This window comes from Stegostoma tigrinum, chromosome 12, assembly GCF_030684315.1.
Source record: "Stegostoma tigrinum isolate sSteTig4 chromosome 12, sSteTig4.hap1, whole genome shotgun sequence".
In the NCBI taxonomy this organism is placed as follows: domain Eukaryota; kingdom Metazoa; phylum Chordata; class Chondrichthyes; order Orectolobiformes; family Stegostomatidae; genus Stegostoma; species Stegostoma tigrinum.
Window position 1 is genome coordinate 32,744,955 of NC_081365.1, and position 15,711 is coordinate 32,760,665.

Sequence of the window (15,711 nt, forward strand, 5' to 3'; positions counted from 1 at the left end):
ATAGGGTCTTTTAAGTTCATTAGCTGTTGTTTTAGTGTGTTGGTGGGCTTGTGGGCTACCCTGATGCCAAGGGATCCGAGTAGTCTGGCAGTCATTTCAGCAATGTCTTTGATGTAGGGGAGAGTGGTTATGGTTTCTGAGCCCATTTTCTCTGTTAGTTTGGGTTTGTTGCTGAGAAATCGGCGGACTGTGTTCATAGGGTACCCATTCTTTTTGAATACGTTGTATAGATGATTTTCCTCTGCTCTGCGTAGTTCCTTTGTGCTGCAGTGTGTGGTGGCTCGTTGGAATAATGTTCTAATGCAGCTTCGTTTGTGGGTGTTGGGATGGTTGCTCCTGTAGTTCAGTATTTGGTCCGTATGTGTTGTTTTCCTGTAGACGCTGGTTTGAAGTTCCCCATTGACTGTTCGCTCTACTGTGACATCTAGGAATGGCAGTTTGTTGCTGTTTTCCTCCTCTTTTGTGAATGTTATGCCATTCACTCCACCCAAGAATTCCTGAACACCAAAGACACCAAGATAGAAGAGGATGAAATAATGGTCTCCTTTGACGTAACAGCCCTGTTCACATCCATCAACATCAACCTGGCCAAAGAAACACTGACTACACTATTAGAAGAACCAAAGACACATACGCCAGACACCACCAACCTCATCAGCAAGGACATCATCAAGCTAGTGGACCTATGCCTCACCACCCACTTCACTTTCAATAACAAAACCTACAGACAAACCAACGGTACACCCATGGGATCTTCGATATCAGGGTTCTTAGCAGAGGCAGTAATGCAGAGACTCGAACTAACAGCTCTGCCAATCATCCAACCCAAACTTTGGGTCCGCTATGTGGATGACACCTTTGTCATCACTAAACAAAACAAATTAGAGGAAACCTTCAAGACCATCAATAATACCCTTTACTGGCATAACATTCACAAAAGAGGAGGAAAACAACAACAAACTGCCATTCCTAGATGTCACAGTAGAGCAAAGAGCCAATGGGGAACTTCAAACCAGCGTCTACAGGAAAACAACACATACGGACCAAATACTGAACTACAGGAGCAACCATCCCAACACCCACAAACGAAGCTGCATTAGAACATTATTCCAACGAGCCACCACACACTGCAGCACAAAGGAACTACGCAGAGCAGAGGAAAATCACCTATACAACGTATTCAAAAAGAATGGGTACCCTATGAACACAGTCCGCCGATTTCTCAGCAATAAACCCAAACAAACAGACAAAACGGGCTCAGAAACCGTAACCACTCTCCCCTACATCAAAGGCATTTCTGAAATGACTGCCAGACTACTCGGACCCCTTGGCATCAGGGTAGCCCACAAACCCACCAACACACTAAAACAACAGCTAATGAACTTAAAAGACCCTATACAGACAACAAATAAAACAAACGTCATCTACAAAATACCTTGCAAGAACTGTGACAAACACTACATTGGACAAACTGGCAGAAAGCTAGCCACCAGGATACATGAACATCAACTAGCCACAAAACGACATGACCCACTATCACTTGTATCCTTACATACAGATAAGGAAGGACACCACTTTGATTGGGACAACACATCCATCCTAGGACGAGCCAAACAGAGACATGCACGAGAATTCCTAGAAGCATGGCATTCCAACCGAAACTCCATCAACAAACACATTAGCTCCAAGTCAATCTACCATCCCCTGAGAAAAAGAACAGGAAATGACATCACCAACCCAAGGAAACCTAACCAGATAAATAGAAAGCGGGACATAACACCAGCGCTTCGTCGGAGGCTCTCTGATGATGTTGCCTAGAATGGTGACGAAACGTCTGAAAACTAACCTTCCAGCTCAGCGAGCAAACTCACATCCAGAACCTCAACCTGAGCTACAAATCTTCTCAAAGCTCGCTAATCCCTGGTTGACCCTAGTCAAGTTCAACCAGTATCTGATGACTTTTGCTTGGGACAGTCACTCTTGCTCCCCATATTAAAATGTCATCGGCTACGGGTGATTTCGTCTTGCCGGCTCCAGAAAGCTTCAACTCTGTTTGCAATGGCTCTTTGGTTGCCCCCATCATGAACATCTTCTTCCAATCTTCCAGGACAGGATCTTTTTGTGTCCATAGCCTGATATTGTCAGCAGTGACCAGAAGGGTACCCAGGATGTTTAAACCAAAGCAGACTCTTCCAGTGATGGTACCAGTGATGCAACCACCACTGAGAGGCAGCTCAAAGCATCCGCATTTGTCACTTAGTCTCTCAGATGGTGTTCCAATTTGTATTTGTATGCACTCAGAACAAGCACCCACTGCTGAATTTGAACTGAAGCTATGGATGGAATGGTCCTGTCTTCATTCAGTAGTCCTGGCAATAGTTTGTGATCCATTACTATGACAAATCCACATCCATAAAAGATATTGAAAGAACTTTCTCACACCAAAGATGACCGCCTAACCTTCCTTCTCACTCTGGGTATATCTTGATTTCGCATCGGTCAAAGTCCGGGAAGCAGACACTATTGGGGGGTTCCTTGCTGCTGAGCCACAGGTGAGCCATCACTACCCTACACTGCATGTCAGCACCATATCTCGCTTGGACCATATTGTGCCAATACTTTTGATGACAACAGCTGCTTCTTCACTGTTCTAGAGACTACATCTTGGCTTTGAGATCATTTTCAAGGCTGAACCATTTCCAATAGCAAGCATAAGGGTGCCGGGATGGAGGCCAGCTTACGAATGAACTTTCCGTTAGATTGTTGATCAAACCAAGGCAAGACCTAAGCTCTGATATAGATGTGGGAACTGAACACCTTTGATCACCCTCACATTATCTTGCAACGAATGTCACCCAGTTTTGTCTCCTCTGTAGCTCAAGTAGGTTACTTGGGTTGCGTGGACCATATATTTTTCTCTCCTAAAGCATATACCACCTTGAAGAAATGTTTAAACACCATGTCCAAGTTCTCTAAATACACTTTTTTGGTCTTCCCAGTTATTAACATGTCATCCCAATAAATGGTGAAATGTTCACCAACATCTGCTGGAAAATGGCATAGGCTGATGATACTCCATATAATCAGTACAAACCCTTTAGGTATTAATTGTAATTTCTGGTATGCATGGCTCATGTCTTTGTGAACAACAGTTCCCCACATCCCCGCCATGTTTGTGTCGAAGTCCTCTATGCGAGTATTTATCCAGCTGCAAATTGCGTTTGACTGTTTGTTTGAAATTCCTCACAAAGACAAGCCAACTCATCAGCTTCATAATCAGAGATAATGGGAACTGCAGATGCTGAAGAATCTAAGATAACAAAGTGTGGAGCTGGATGAACACAGCAGGCCAAGCAGCATCTTAGGAGCACTGCTTGGACTGCTGTGTTCATCCAGCTCCACACTTTGCTATCTCAGCTTCATAATCACTACGACCTGTACTGCCCATTCTGAAAACTGTATTGGTTTGATGATTACTTCACTTTCCAGTCTTCTGATTTCTGCCTCTACTTTTTGTATAGAAGGGAAATAGCACTGGGTGGGCCTTGCAGAATTGTGGAATTGCTTCTTGGTCAATATGGAAGACCTTTCTGAAAAACCTCCAGGTATTTATTTCAGACTTCAATCAGGCAGCCATTTTCCAATTGAAAAATGTTGAATTTCTCAACAAATTTCACTCCATAAGACTTGGGCCCGAGCCTTTTACTACAATCAGTGATAAGTGAACCAGCTTCTACTTGTAAGGCACCGAAACCGAAGCTGTGCCTTTAATCCACAGGGTTTCCCCAACATAAGTTTGCGCAAGACCTTGGCCAGGCTGAAAAACCTAAAGGGTTGGAGGCCAGAACGAATTGAGTTCTGCAATCACTGATACAGCTCCAAATTAGAGCAGGCTGGGAACTGTAATATTTCTTAGCTAAATCTGTTAACTCTGAAAAAGTTTTAACATCTCGTGCCTCAGGATGTTAGGCTTTTAACAACTGAAGAAGCTGCAGGTCCACAAGCTGTTAGAGACTTATTGATTTTCATCTGCCTCAGTGTCATTTGCTGGAAAAGATAACACATTCTTTCCACATGCTGGGCTCCATCGTCATGCAGGATTGCATGAGTCAAGCTTCCCAACGATGCCAAGAATGCTTACCTAAACTCACAAGGCAGCAGCTGGGAGGCACATCTCTCCAGGGGCAAGTGTTTCTCTCATTGCCACTGACATACCTCCACAAAGACAGAGACATAGAGACACACACTGACTGACAAACAGACACACACACACACACACACACACAGTTATGATCAGTAAAGAGCTAAATTCCTGAATGGCCTAACTCTACCTCAACAAGCAAGCACAGCTTGGCAATTAGCATAATCATTTTATTTTATAGCACCATGTATTTAAAATTTTTCTTTATGTATCCATTTTTAACTAGAACAAATCATTACTATTAACACTAGCTATTTTTCACTTAAATTTTTTTTAAAAAATTATTAAAATCAAGAATTCTTGTGCTATTTTGTGAGAAATTAGCTTTCTTGCAGAAGACGACACCTTAACGTGTGGTTCAGCTGTATTCCGGTTCTCTTATACATTTTGATCAAACGGCTGTTGTTGTAAATAAACATTCCATCCAAGTTTCTCTTCTCAACATTCACTCCAAAAATAAAAGTCAGTTTACGTGGGACTTTCAGTGCTCTAGAAATGAGAAGTCAAATCAGAGAATGTAGGTTTTAGGTAACATTTGTGGCATGGCATTGCACATTGTAACAATTGACGCTTCTAATGATATTTTTGCATTCTCATTAAATGGTCTCAGAAATGGAAATTGGCTCTTTCAAGATACTTGAAGAATTCAAAATTACTTCCAGAAATGCATATTTGTAGCATTAACTAATTTATTTTTTCACATTTAAAATACCAACATAAAAACTTACAAATACTGTGGCACAATACACTTGCATTCAAATGTAGTGAAGCTAACCAATGATGAATGGGTAGAGATGCCACATCCTCAATAAATCCCTACACAGTGTGGAAGCAGACTATTCACTCCACACTGACCCTATCCTTGTATTTCCTACCCTAGACGCTATGGGCAATTAGCACAGCCAATCCACCTAACCTGCACGTGATTAGGTTAGATTCCTTACTGTGGAAACAGGCCCTCTGGCCCAACAAGTCCACACCACCCCTTGATATATCCCACCCAGACCCTTCTCCCAAAAACCACACACCCCTGAACACTATGGGCAACTTAGCATGGCCAATCCACCTAGCCTGCACATTTTTGAACTGTTGGGAGGAAATCCATGCAGACACGGGGAGAACATGCAAACTCCACCTGAGGCTGGAATCGAACCCGGGTCCCTGGTGCTGTGAGGCTGCAGTGCTAACCACTGAGCCACCGTGCCGCCCTCCTGTTTAATGTTTTCAGTCTTGAAAGAAATAGTCACAAATGTTAGAAATTTTCCCCAACATGCAAAGTTAGTAACTAACCAAAATTAAATTCAAAGTGGGTTTGCAATTATACTGCAGGATACCTTAGCTTTTCTTGAAGCTGTTTCCTCTTTATGTCTAAGTCTCTCTCTGACTTTGATAATTTACTGTGAGCATTGACGAGCTTAAACACATTTTGAAAAGAAAATATCTTAAATCAGTTAGAAGACAAAGGGGAAAAAAGAAATAACAGCAAGTTATTGAAGTTACAAAGGGAGCATTTCTAAATTAGGAGCATAAGAGGGTGGGGGAGGGGAGAAGGGGAAATGTGGTGTGAGAGGGAAAAAGGAAAAGGAAAAAACAGTGAGGTTGGTGGAGAGATAAGGGTGAAATTTGGGGGATGGGGAAGACGCAGGATCTAGGGAGGGAGAGTGTCCAGCTCCAGTCACATTCTCCCAGTTGAAGAAGAGGGGCAGGGGGTGTTTGTACCATTTTCTGCTGCCTCGGGGATTGGGGTGGCAGGGGATGGCGGCATTTTCACATTGCTGCCTGTAGAACCTTGCTGTCCATGGACTAGCCTGCAGTTTACTCCTACATTGTTGTGGCAGCAGCCACTTCAAAATTTCAAGAGTTGGCATCTCCACACGTGCTGCTACATTGCTTGTGACATCAGTAACAGTGAAGTCCCAGGCAGCTCTGATACTGAGAATGGTGTGGATCTGTGAAAGACAGAAGAGAACGCAGAACACTCCTCTCATTCCTTTCTTCTAACCCACTGATCTCTACCAATCTCAAGGTCCAGCTTCAAGGCTGTCCATTTCCTGCCACTACTCCCATTGCCACTTCTTACTGTTTGAACAGTAGAGAATAGTAAAGAGAGCAGCAAAGAGAGTTCCAGAGGAAAAGCCATTAAACCTGCAAATGAGACGCACGTCTGCTTCAAAATGACATTCCAATATGACTAGTACATTCATCTCCAAGTGTTAAAAGTCCTTCCTTTTTAAAGGAAGATGCAAAAGAAAGCTAGAATATGTCTGTTGCTAAGTAGGCAGAGTAACTAGAAATCGTTTACCTGCGCTTCCATGTTGCCATCACAGGACTTTTCCAACTCCTTCACTTTAAATCTTGCTTCATGTACATGTTCCTCTGCTACAAATGCCAATTCAACACCATTCATGTCAGTTCTATAGAACTCTAAAACATTCAAACCATTTCTAATAATGTTTACATGTGCTTTTGCTGTTGTGTAAATTCTGCTTTCAAATTATAGGGTTGCACTTTACTTTTCCAGAGTGTACTTCCTATCCTCTGGACAGAATCTAACATAAGCCTGAATGATATGGGATATGACCACAGAGGTGGAAGAATTGTGAGAGAAGTGAGGCAAGGCCTTTCTTGACATCGGGAGCAACTTGCCACATTTTAGAAGAGTGTACCAGGCATGTAGAGGAGGTTCTTACCATAGAGTAACAAGATGCCTGTGAAGGCAGATTATTGCTCGCTAAAGGCCTCAGTAACATTGAGTCTGATTTCATTAACATGAGTTTCCTAGTCTACCAGCTGAAGAAACTAGATGGTGACAATTCCTGGCAAAGTCAGAGCTAGTACTTGGCGACTTCAGTTTGCCATCATGGACATCCAGCAACAAGATTTCAGGGCACAATCCAGGGCACCAGCAACGTGCATCCCACATCCACAGACACTGACATCCAACAACTGCCAGCCTGTCAGAACGTTCATGACACCTCTCAATCCATTTGCAGGACCTTTCTGCACTCAAGTTGCATTTTGAATCTCCCAGCAACTATTTCTGCTGTGTTATGGCAAGGGCATTTTGCATGCAAGAACAAGCACCCAGCTCATGAATTGGATCAGTGTGTATCTCAGGGCTGCTCGTTTAATGTTCACTCACTTATGGACTATCTGGATATTCACAGCATACTCATATACACTGTGCTGTGTCTTTTATTGCAATGACACTTCAGCCAGAGCCTAAAGACTCTCAGTACTATTGTACTGACTTGCTGTTAAGCACACATGCAACACCAGGCTACTTGTCATGCTCATCATTAGTGGTCCACCCAGAGAATGGAAATTTTGTTGCATATGTCAAACACATATCTAAATATGCTAACTGCCTACTTAGCAATATGCTGCTATGATCTTTCAACCAACCAGTCATATTGCAAAGCATACAAAGTAGGTAATACATCACATTACAGTCCAGGGAGTGGATTAAATTCAGTGTTGCAGGGCCTTTACAAGTATTGGGATCATTCTTACCATCAGTCAGGGACCTGAAAGCGCAACAGTCAGGATCCTGGTGAGTTCCTTCCTGAATCTGTTAGGAGACTAGACAGCAAATCAGTCCTGGGTTCATATGCTAAGCAGGATCTAGGAGAGCTCAGAGCGCTGGGTTTGGGGCAGGGGGAGGGAGGAGAAACAAGGTAAACAAATGATCATTTAAGAGAGTCTGGGAGCATTTAAAGCTAGGGATGGGAAGAGCAGAAGCACGTGTTGGGATGGGGACAAGAGCGGTGACGGGGCAAGTTAAGGTATAAAGGGAACAAAAACAGTACAAAATAAGACAGCATGAGAGGCTGTTGGAGGAGAAGAGTGTGTTGGCACTGACCATAACCATGGCCTTCACAGTTGGCACAGGGAGAGTTGTGAGTGGTGAGTTTTGACATGGGGAGGCTGGTCATTGAGGAAATGGGCTGTGATTGGAAGCACAAGTAGAAACTTTAGCAGTACCTAATGACTAGGCCAAGCTTGATGCAGAAGGTGTCCAACATGAACGTTCACCTTATCATCACTCACTGTTTAATAGAAGCAATTTACAATTTAAAAATGTCTAGGCCAACGGTCAGAGCGGGAAGAGTCACTGATTGGCAAAAGCATGACCCAACTTCTTCTGGAGGTGGGGCAAAGGCATTAATCATATTGTTGCGAAATCACTTACAATCACATTATCAAACACATGAAATGCAAACAAGTTTGGAGTTGAAAAACTGGTCATAGGTGATGTCCACCATGTCACTAGCCCTTGTAAATTGCACACAGATTTCAGTGAAGCAGGTATTATTTATTAATACAGGCAATACTGACCACAATCAATTCAATACTTGCAAAACTTAAGGGAACGGGGGATGCACCGAGTACAATGAGAGACATGAATGCAGGCAATGATAACTTCCATGGCTGACTTGGGGCTATGCAGGAAGTCTTAAGAATCCATGAAACAATCTCCGAGAGATAGTAAGAACAGCCGATGCTGAAGTCAGAGATAACACAGCGTTGAGCTGGAGGAACTCGGCAAGCCACGCAGCATTACAGGATGCCTATTTCTGAAGGAGACTCCTGACTGAAAACATCAGCTTTCCTGTTCCTCTGATACTGCTTGGTCTGCTGTGTTCCTCCAGCTCCACAGTGTTATCTCTGCCTCCAGCATCGACAGTTCTTACAATCACTGAGCTCATTTTTGAAGAAGGATTCCAACCTGAAACGTCAGCTTTCCTGCTCCTCTGATGCTGTCTGGCCTGCTGTGTCCCTCCAGCTCCACGTTGTACTATGAAACAATCTCTGTCGTGTTGCACAGAGAGGCGAACTTCATATGTGACTTTCATATTCATGTTGGTGCATGTTTCATTACGTTGATATGTGTGCAGGCACCATTGTGGAGTGGTAGCACAGGCCCTACTCTGGGTGAAGTACACAACCTGTTCCTTATGTTCCCAACATAGGTCACTGCCATCAGAAGCCATGGATGCAGCCAGAGGTAGAGTGTTGAATGCAGCGGCTGCCTTGCCACAAATGTGAAAGCACATCCTGAAGCAGCAGTTTCAACAGCAACCCCAGGAACAGGAACAGCAACAGCAAGCTACTGTGGAGGCAGAAAAGCACCTCAGGTAGCGGTAGCAGCTACAATGCTCTTCAAGATGCCTTGCGAACACTGGTGGCCGTGATTCCACTTCCTAAGTATGAGTGAGATGCAACGATGCAGATCCCGTATGTCCTGGGACAATGTAATGGAAGTGTGCTGGATGCTAAAGTGAAGGAATATCGTCTCCCAGTTGCTATGAAGGTAACACCTACTTTGACCTTCTACACAACAAGTTCCTTCCAAGGAGCAACAAGTGACCTATGTAGAATCTCTCATGTGTGGTCCTACATTGAATCAGGACAGTGACTGACACCATCCGAGCAGGTTCATTTTGTTTTCCCACAACGAGGTTAGTGCTACAGCTCAAGTAGTATGACTTGGGAACAGCTTTTCCCAGGTGTAGGGCAATATCAACTGTTCTCATGTGGCACCAAGAGGGTCATATCAAAACACCACAGAATTCATCAATAGGAAGGAACTCCATTCGATCAAAAGGTAGGCAGTTTGTGGTCACCAGTTCCCAAAGATGTGTGCCTGTGACCCTGTTACCTGCCCTGACTCCTATTTCCGGCAGCACCCTCATGTACGTGACGCATGAGGATCAAAGTGTCTTACAAGTCTGGTTACTGGAGAACATGGGCCACTCACTGCCACCTAGGTTGATGAAAGCATTGTGCAACTCCCCCTAAGTGATGTGGAGTGTGTCACATCATCCTGGAATGCTGTGCTCTATACAATTGGAGCAGGCAAAGAGGTAAAGTGTTGGATGATGAGGATCTAGTTGAACAGGAAGATGACGCCATTAAATTAAAGCAAGCTCTCCTTGTGCATTATAGGGCTCAGCTATGTCAGCCTACAAGCCATGCAAGTCCTGATTGACACCCAATTTCATGGAAAAACAGAGCCCGTAGTAGTAGACAATAGTAATGTTAACTAATTGTTGTTCAACACAATGGCTTTTTATTTAGTGTAGGCAAACTGCAGCCTCTGTTGGTTTTATTTATGCTTTCTTTTTGTTGACTGCAAGTAGAAGCTTTTCTTCAGAAATATCGGAATGCTTGCCTGTTTGTGACAGTTGCCCAATGAATTAAGACAATTTGCTGGTCTGCAGTGGACACTGGGCACGGAACCATGGGGCTTTAGAAAAGTTGGTTAATAAGATTTGGCCAAGGCAGGGTAAGCTGGCAGACCTGCTGGATGGACAGCAAGTGAGTCAAGAAAGTGGAGCTGAAAGAAATCCAGATAAGTGCCATGATCAGCCTGTGCTTGGGACTGCCAAGCCATTACATTGGCTGATGAAGGGCAACTAAGCAAAGCCAATGCCGGGCCAGGCATTTGGCTGGGGTTTAAAAGTGGCACTAGCATCATGGATGCTAGTCAACTCCCGGATAGCTGATGAATGGTAGATTCCTTTGGCTATGGTGTGATGGCAGAAATCAGATTAGCATCAAACAATTGGTGTGTCATAATAGTGTGGTAGGTCTTAGGCTCACACAGAGAAACCCTACATGAAATGTGATGGAATTGACATTGCCAAAATATTGAGAAATTCACCCTAAGTATTTTAACATTCAAATAAAAACATAGCATGGGCCAGAAGTGAAAAATAATTGAGGCTAATCTATTAAGTGGACAAATGCAGTAACCATCAAGAATTCTCGTGACAAAATATTATTTGTTAGGTGTGATTCTAATTTTCTAATACGAATCTCAACCTCTTATAAATTATTTGAAAAGTGTTATCCAAGCCTGCACCAACTAAACAAGAAAAGTGTAACAAGAACAACTGCATTACAACCATTTGGTAGTAATTAGCAGAACTAAAAGTAATGCCAACAAAATTCAGGAATGGCCCCTTATTAGCACAGTGGATAGTTTCATCATATATCTAAGAGTGATGCATTTAAATACAAAGTTCCAATTTCAATTCCTGATCTCTGAAAAAGTAAAGGGAAGGGAAAATTAGTTACAGCCTATTTTTGATCATTGTAAGCAATTTGGCAGCAAACGTATGTCCATTCAGATGCCACATTGAGGGAATTTGACTCTTCTTATTCTGCATTAACGCATTAACACATACCTATTTTCACAGCACATTCTGTGTCCTTTACCTCTCTCAAAGCACGTACTTTGAAACCTTTGGCAATATAAATGTACCTCCTACAGAGATAGCAATAAATAAAAATTAAGCATCAAGTTGCATTTTAATGTTAGTTATGCTTCCTTTGAATAGTCAGTTCTAGCAAACAAATCCCACCTTCTTGTCAGCAACTCATTTGATTTCACAAGGATTATTATCAAAAATTACTTAAATCTTATGATTTTTTTCAAATCTTTGCAATAATGAGATGCAATGCTTAAAATATATACATCAATAAAATTGAAAAGAGGAAACAATAGATATTCAATAATTAGAATTAAATAGTCAGTTATCTTGGCAGTTTAAAGAATGCTTTAAATGATTAGTTAAATGGAGCAGCTTTCATCCTTATGCACAGAACAAAGAGGCTTCAATTCAGATTTCTCCTTGAAATGACTGCAGTTAAACTTTAACACTTCTTTAAAACTTATGTAGAACTTCAAAAGGGCTCTAAAATTTGTGACATTAGTCAGCTATTTTCTTACCTAGGCCTATACAAGGAATAGACGAGGTAGTTAGCATGAATCTTTTGCCCCTGAATAAAAATCTTCATGCGAGGGTCAATGTATAATATTGCAGCATAAGCTCTAAAGGAATATTGTTCTGGTTGGCTGAAATATGACAGATATAATTACAGTACTATGTAATGTAACCACAATATCACAGAATACTATTAAATAAAAATATAGCACTTAAAATATTGCGCATTTCAGGGGTTTACTTAAAATATTTTCCAAAAAGATCTTTGATTTAGTTCTGTGTTATAAATTTTTACAAATATGCAGAATCTTAAGTTGCCTGTCCTCTTACCTTTGGAGAATTTGCAGTTAGGAACTAATTCTTTTCCCACTGTTTTTATTCATTCATGTGACACTGGCTTCACTGGATGGGTCAGTACTTATCACCCACCCCAATCGTCCTTGAGAAAGTAAACAGCTTTCTTGAAACGGTGAAGTCTATTTGATGCAACAAACCCATAATGTCATTATGAAGGGGGTTTCAGAATTTTAACCCAGCGACAGCAAAAGGTATGACAACAGATCTCCAAGTCAGGATGCTGAATGCCTTGGTAGGGAACACGCAGGTGCTGGTGTTTCGATGCACCTGCTGCACTTGCTCTTCTAGAACAACATGTATTTACCTCATTTAAAGGACAACCTTATTTTGATTATTTTAAACAGTAAATGATGATCAGTGCAAAAATCATTTAAGAAAGTTAAACCTCAAGTAACCACCACAAAACAAACAACACTCTCAGCATAAAATATGGCTACACGCTCTGAACTTTGAGAGCTTTCCCTTTTCCAACTGCCTTCATCAGTGTCTATTAAAATCCTTAACAATTCAGATGCTAATAACCTGCATACGTTTATAATTGCCTGTAGTCCTAATTGATGATGATAGAAAGCACATGTCGACTTCATGATTACAACCTACTTTGAATATACCCACCCATCTTCAAAATTTATTGTTGTCCATTCCAATGAAAATCCTAATGGCAGGAACACATCTCCCTGACTGATTCTCCCCTCTATCACCCACCATACCCCAACTTCTGGTAAACATTATAATATTTAAAATTGATAGTCATGTTTCAGCTGTCAAGCATACCCAGTAATCTTCATTCTCATTTGAAGACAACCTCACTGAATTATTTACCTTGCTATCCATTCTAAATCATCTATTGTTGTTGGAAAAGCACAAGAATCTTGGAATCACAAGAGACCATTATTCTGCTTTTACAAACTGACTGAGCTGACTTGCATATGACGCTTCAGTGCTGACACATCAGGCAAGTTTGTGTTTTCCGTTTCATTACTTACATTCCACTGGCCATCTTTCCAGTCAGTCGTATATCAGAAGTATCTGTTTCAATATCTAGTTCAGGTACTCCATCATCATTCAGTTTCACATTGTAGATAACGACTAAAGTTCCTATTAAGGAAATGTACTAAGTAAAACAATTAATTTTAATGTGAGGCCAGGAGATAACATAGTAATAGTAGGTACATGGCAGACAGGCAAAGCTTGGTGTGGATGAAAAGCTTAAATAATAGATTTCTCAATGAAATAAAAAAACAGATGATGTTAAGCGTCAGTATACATGATCTTTAAACACTTCTTTAAAACCCTAGCCTAGCTTTTAAAAGATCAAATTGAATTCTTATACAGTGACTTGGTAGTACAGGTTTCGAGTATTGCTGAAACAGAGATATGCTTTACATTTTTCATTACTTAGAATGGAATATCAAGAATACCAAATCTCAAAAGGAAACAATGAATTATACTCCAAGAGGTGTCGGAATGGCTGGTAAGTGGATTGATCAATGGAGGCTTTGCAATGGAGAGAATGTACTAGCGTACAGTTAAATGCTAAAATTGCAACTTTGGTCAGGGCATTTTTGCAGGTAATAAACCAGGGAGTGCCTGCTCCCCATGTTTTGTTCAGTTGAGAAAGGTGCAATACATACTGTGTTTACAAAGGGCAGAGCCCTACATTTGAATACGTGTGGCTTCTAGCACGCATCTGTCAATTAAACAGAGTCCGGCTGATAATCCAAAATTGGGTGACTGTGCAATTCTTAGCACTATTACTCAGCAAATATTATGGAATAATGAAATGCATTTAATACTGCAGAGTCACAGAGGCCTACCATACAGAAAAAAGGCCATTCAGTCCATCAAGTCTAGGTGGGTTAGCCATGGGAAATACAGAGTTACTGGGATAAGGTGGGCCTGGGTGGGAATACTCTTAAGAGTTGGCGTGGACAAGCCAAATGGCTTGTTTTCACACTGTAGGGATTCTATGATTCTATGAAGCCTGTACCACTCAAAAATAACCTAACTAATCTAATTCTATTTTCCAGCACTTGGCTCATAGGTTTGTATGCTTTGGTCAGAAGCTGGTTAGTTCTATTAGTTGGATGACTGCTCTGCAATACAGAACTATGGAACTGGTGTGGGAATTGAATGCACACAACGGAGGTTACCAGGTGGGACTCTCCTTTTCAATCTCTTCCCTCACCTGAGGCATGGAGATCCTCAGGTTAAACCATTGCTAGTTGTCCATCTCTCTACAGTCTAGCAAGGTTATGGCGACTTTGAGGGTTTAAGCTTCTACCATCCTTGTAGGCAATGAGTACCAGATTCCCATCACTCTCTGGGTGAAAAACATTTTCCTCACATTCCCTCAAAACCTCTGCTCCTTGGTCAACGATCCTTCCACCAAGGGGGAATATCTCTTTCTGTCTACCATATAAATGCCTCCCGTAATATTATACATCTCAATCATGCCCTTATTCAGTCTCCTCTGCTCCAAGAAAAACATACCTAGTCTATTCAATCTCTCTTCATTACTTAAACTCTCCAGCCCAGGCAACATCCTGGCAAATGTCCTCTGCACCCTCACCAGTCCAATCATAGAAAACGTGGATTCTAGAACTGCACACACTACTCTCGCTGTGGTCTCACCAATGTTTTGTACTGTTCTAACATAACCTCCCTGCTCTTAAACCCATGCTTCAACTAAAAGAGTAAGTATCCTACATGCGTTCTTAACAAACTTATCCATCTATCCTGATATCTTAACGAACAAATGGATACATTTACCAACTTTCCTCTGATCCTCAATGCACGCAGGGTCATACAGTTGACCACATATTCTCTTGCCTTATTTGTCTTGTCCAAATACAGCATCTCACAGCTATATGGATTGAATTACATTTGCCATTGATCAGCCCACCTACATCGTCCTGTAATCTAAGGCTATCGTCCTCACTATTTACCACCTCAAATTTTCGTATCAACCCAGTGGTCTAAGTTTGCAAGTATGGGTTGGTTGATTACAAAAAGCTCGTTCTGTGGCAAACAGCCAAAGGAGTGTGCTGTTTGATATGATTCAACAGTTCTTGGTCGCATGGTCTTCATATCTGGCATACACAAAATTAGAAAAAAAGACATGCTGTTGAAGCTTTTGTGTCTTGCATTCACCAGGAGAGAATCAAGAATAAATAAACCTCAAAATGGAACAAGACATTGAATACAAATGAAGGAGAAATGTTACTGAATTTGCAAATCAATTAGGCTGCAGTTGGTCTGTTGTGTACAGTTAAGGAGAACCAATAACAAAAGATATTGGAGTCATGTAAAAACTTCAGTGCAAATCTAATGGGAAGAAAACAGGCATTTAACTGGAAGTAGATATACTGGATGAGCAGGAAGTTTCACCCATCAACATAGTTGAAGGAAATTACGTTA

General features: G+C 41.6%; 1 protein-coding gene across 1 annotated transcript in view; it reads right to left on the bottom strand.

Moving 5' to 3' along the window:
• LOC125457039 (ATPase MORC2-like) overlaps positions 1-15,711 on the bottom strand; it is an 86,338-nt gene that overhangs the window by 43,147 nt on the left and 27,480 nt on the right. The window contains exons 9-15 of the mRNA XM_059649998.1: positions 13,278-13,389; positions 11,940-12,065; positions 11,395-11,474; positions 6,504-6,580; positions 5,881-6,150; positions 5,536-5,615; positions 4,547-4,690 (exon numbers count right to left, since the gene is read on the bottom strand). Of these exons, the coding sequence (XP_059505981.1) occupies positions 4,547-4,690; positions 5,536-5,615; positions 5,881-6,150; positions 6,504-6,580; positions 11,395-11,474; positions 11,940-12,065; positions 13,278-13,389 (889 nt within the window). The remainder of the gene's footprint in view (positions 1-4,546; positions 4,691-5,535; positions 5,616-5,880; positions 6,151-6,503; positions 6,581-11,394; positions 11,475-11,939; positions 12,066-13,277; positions 13,390-15,711) is intronic.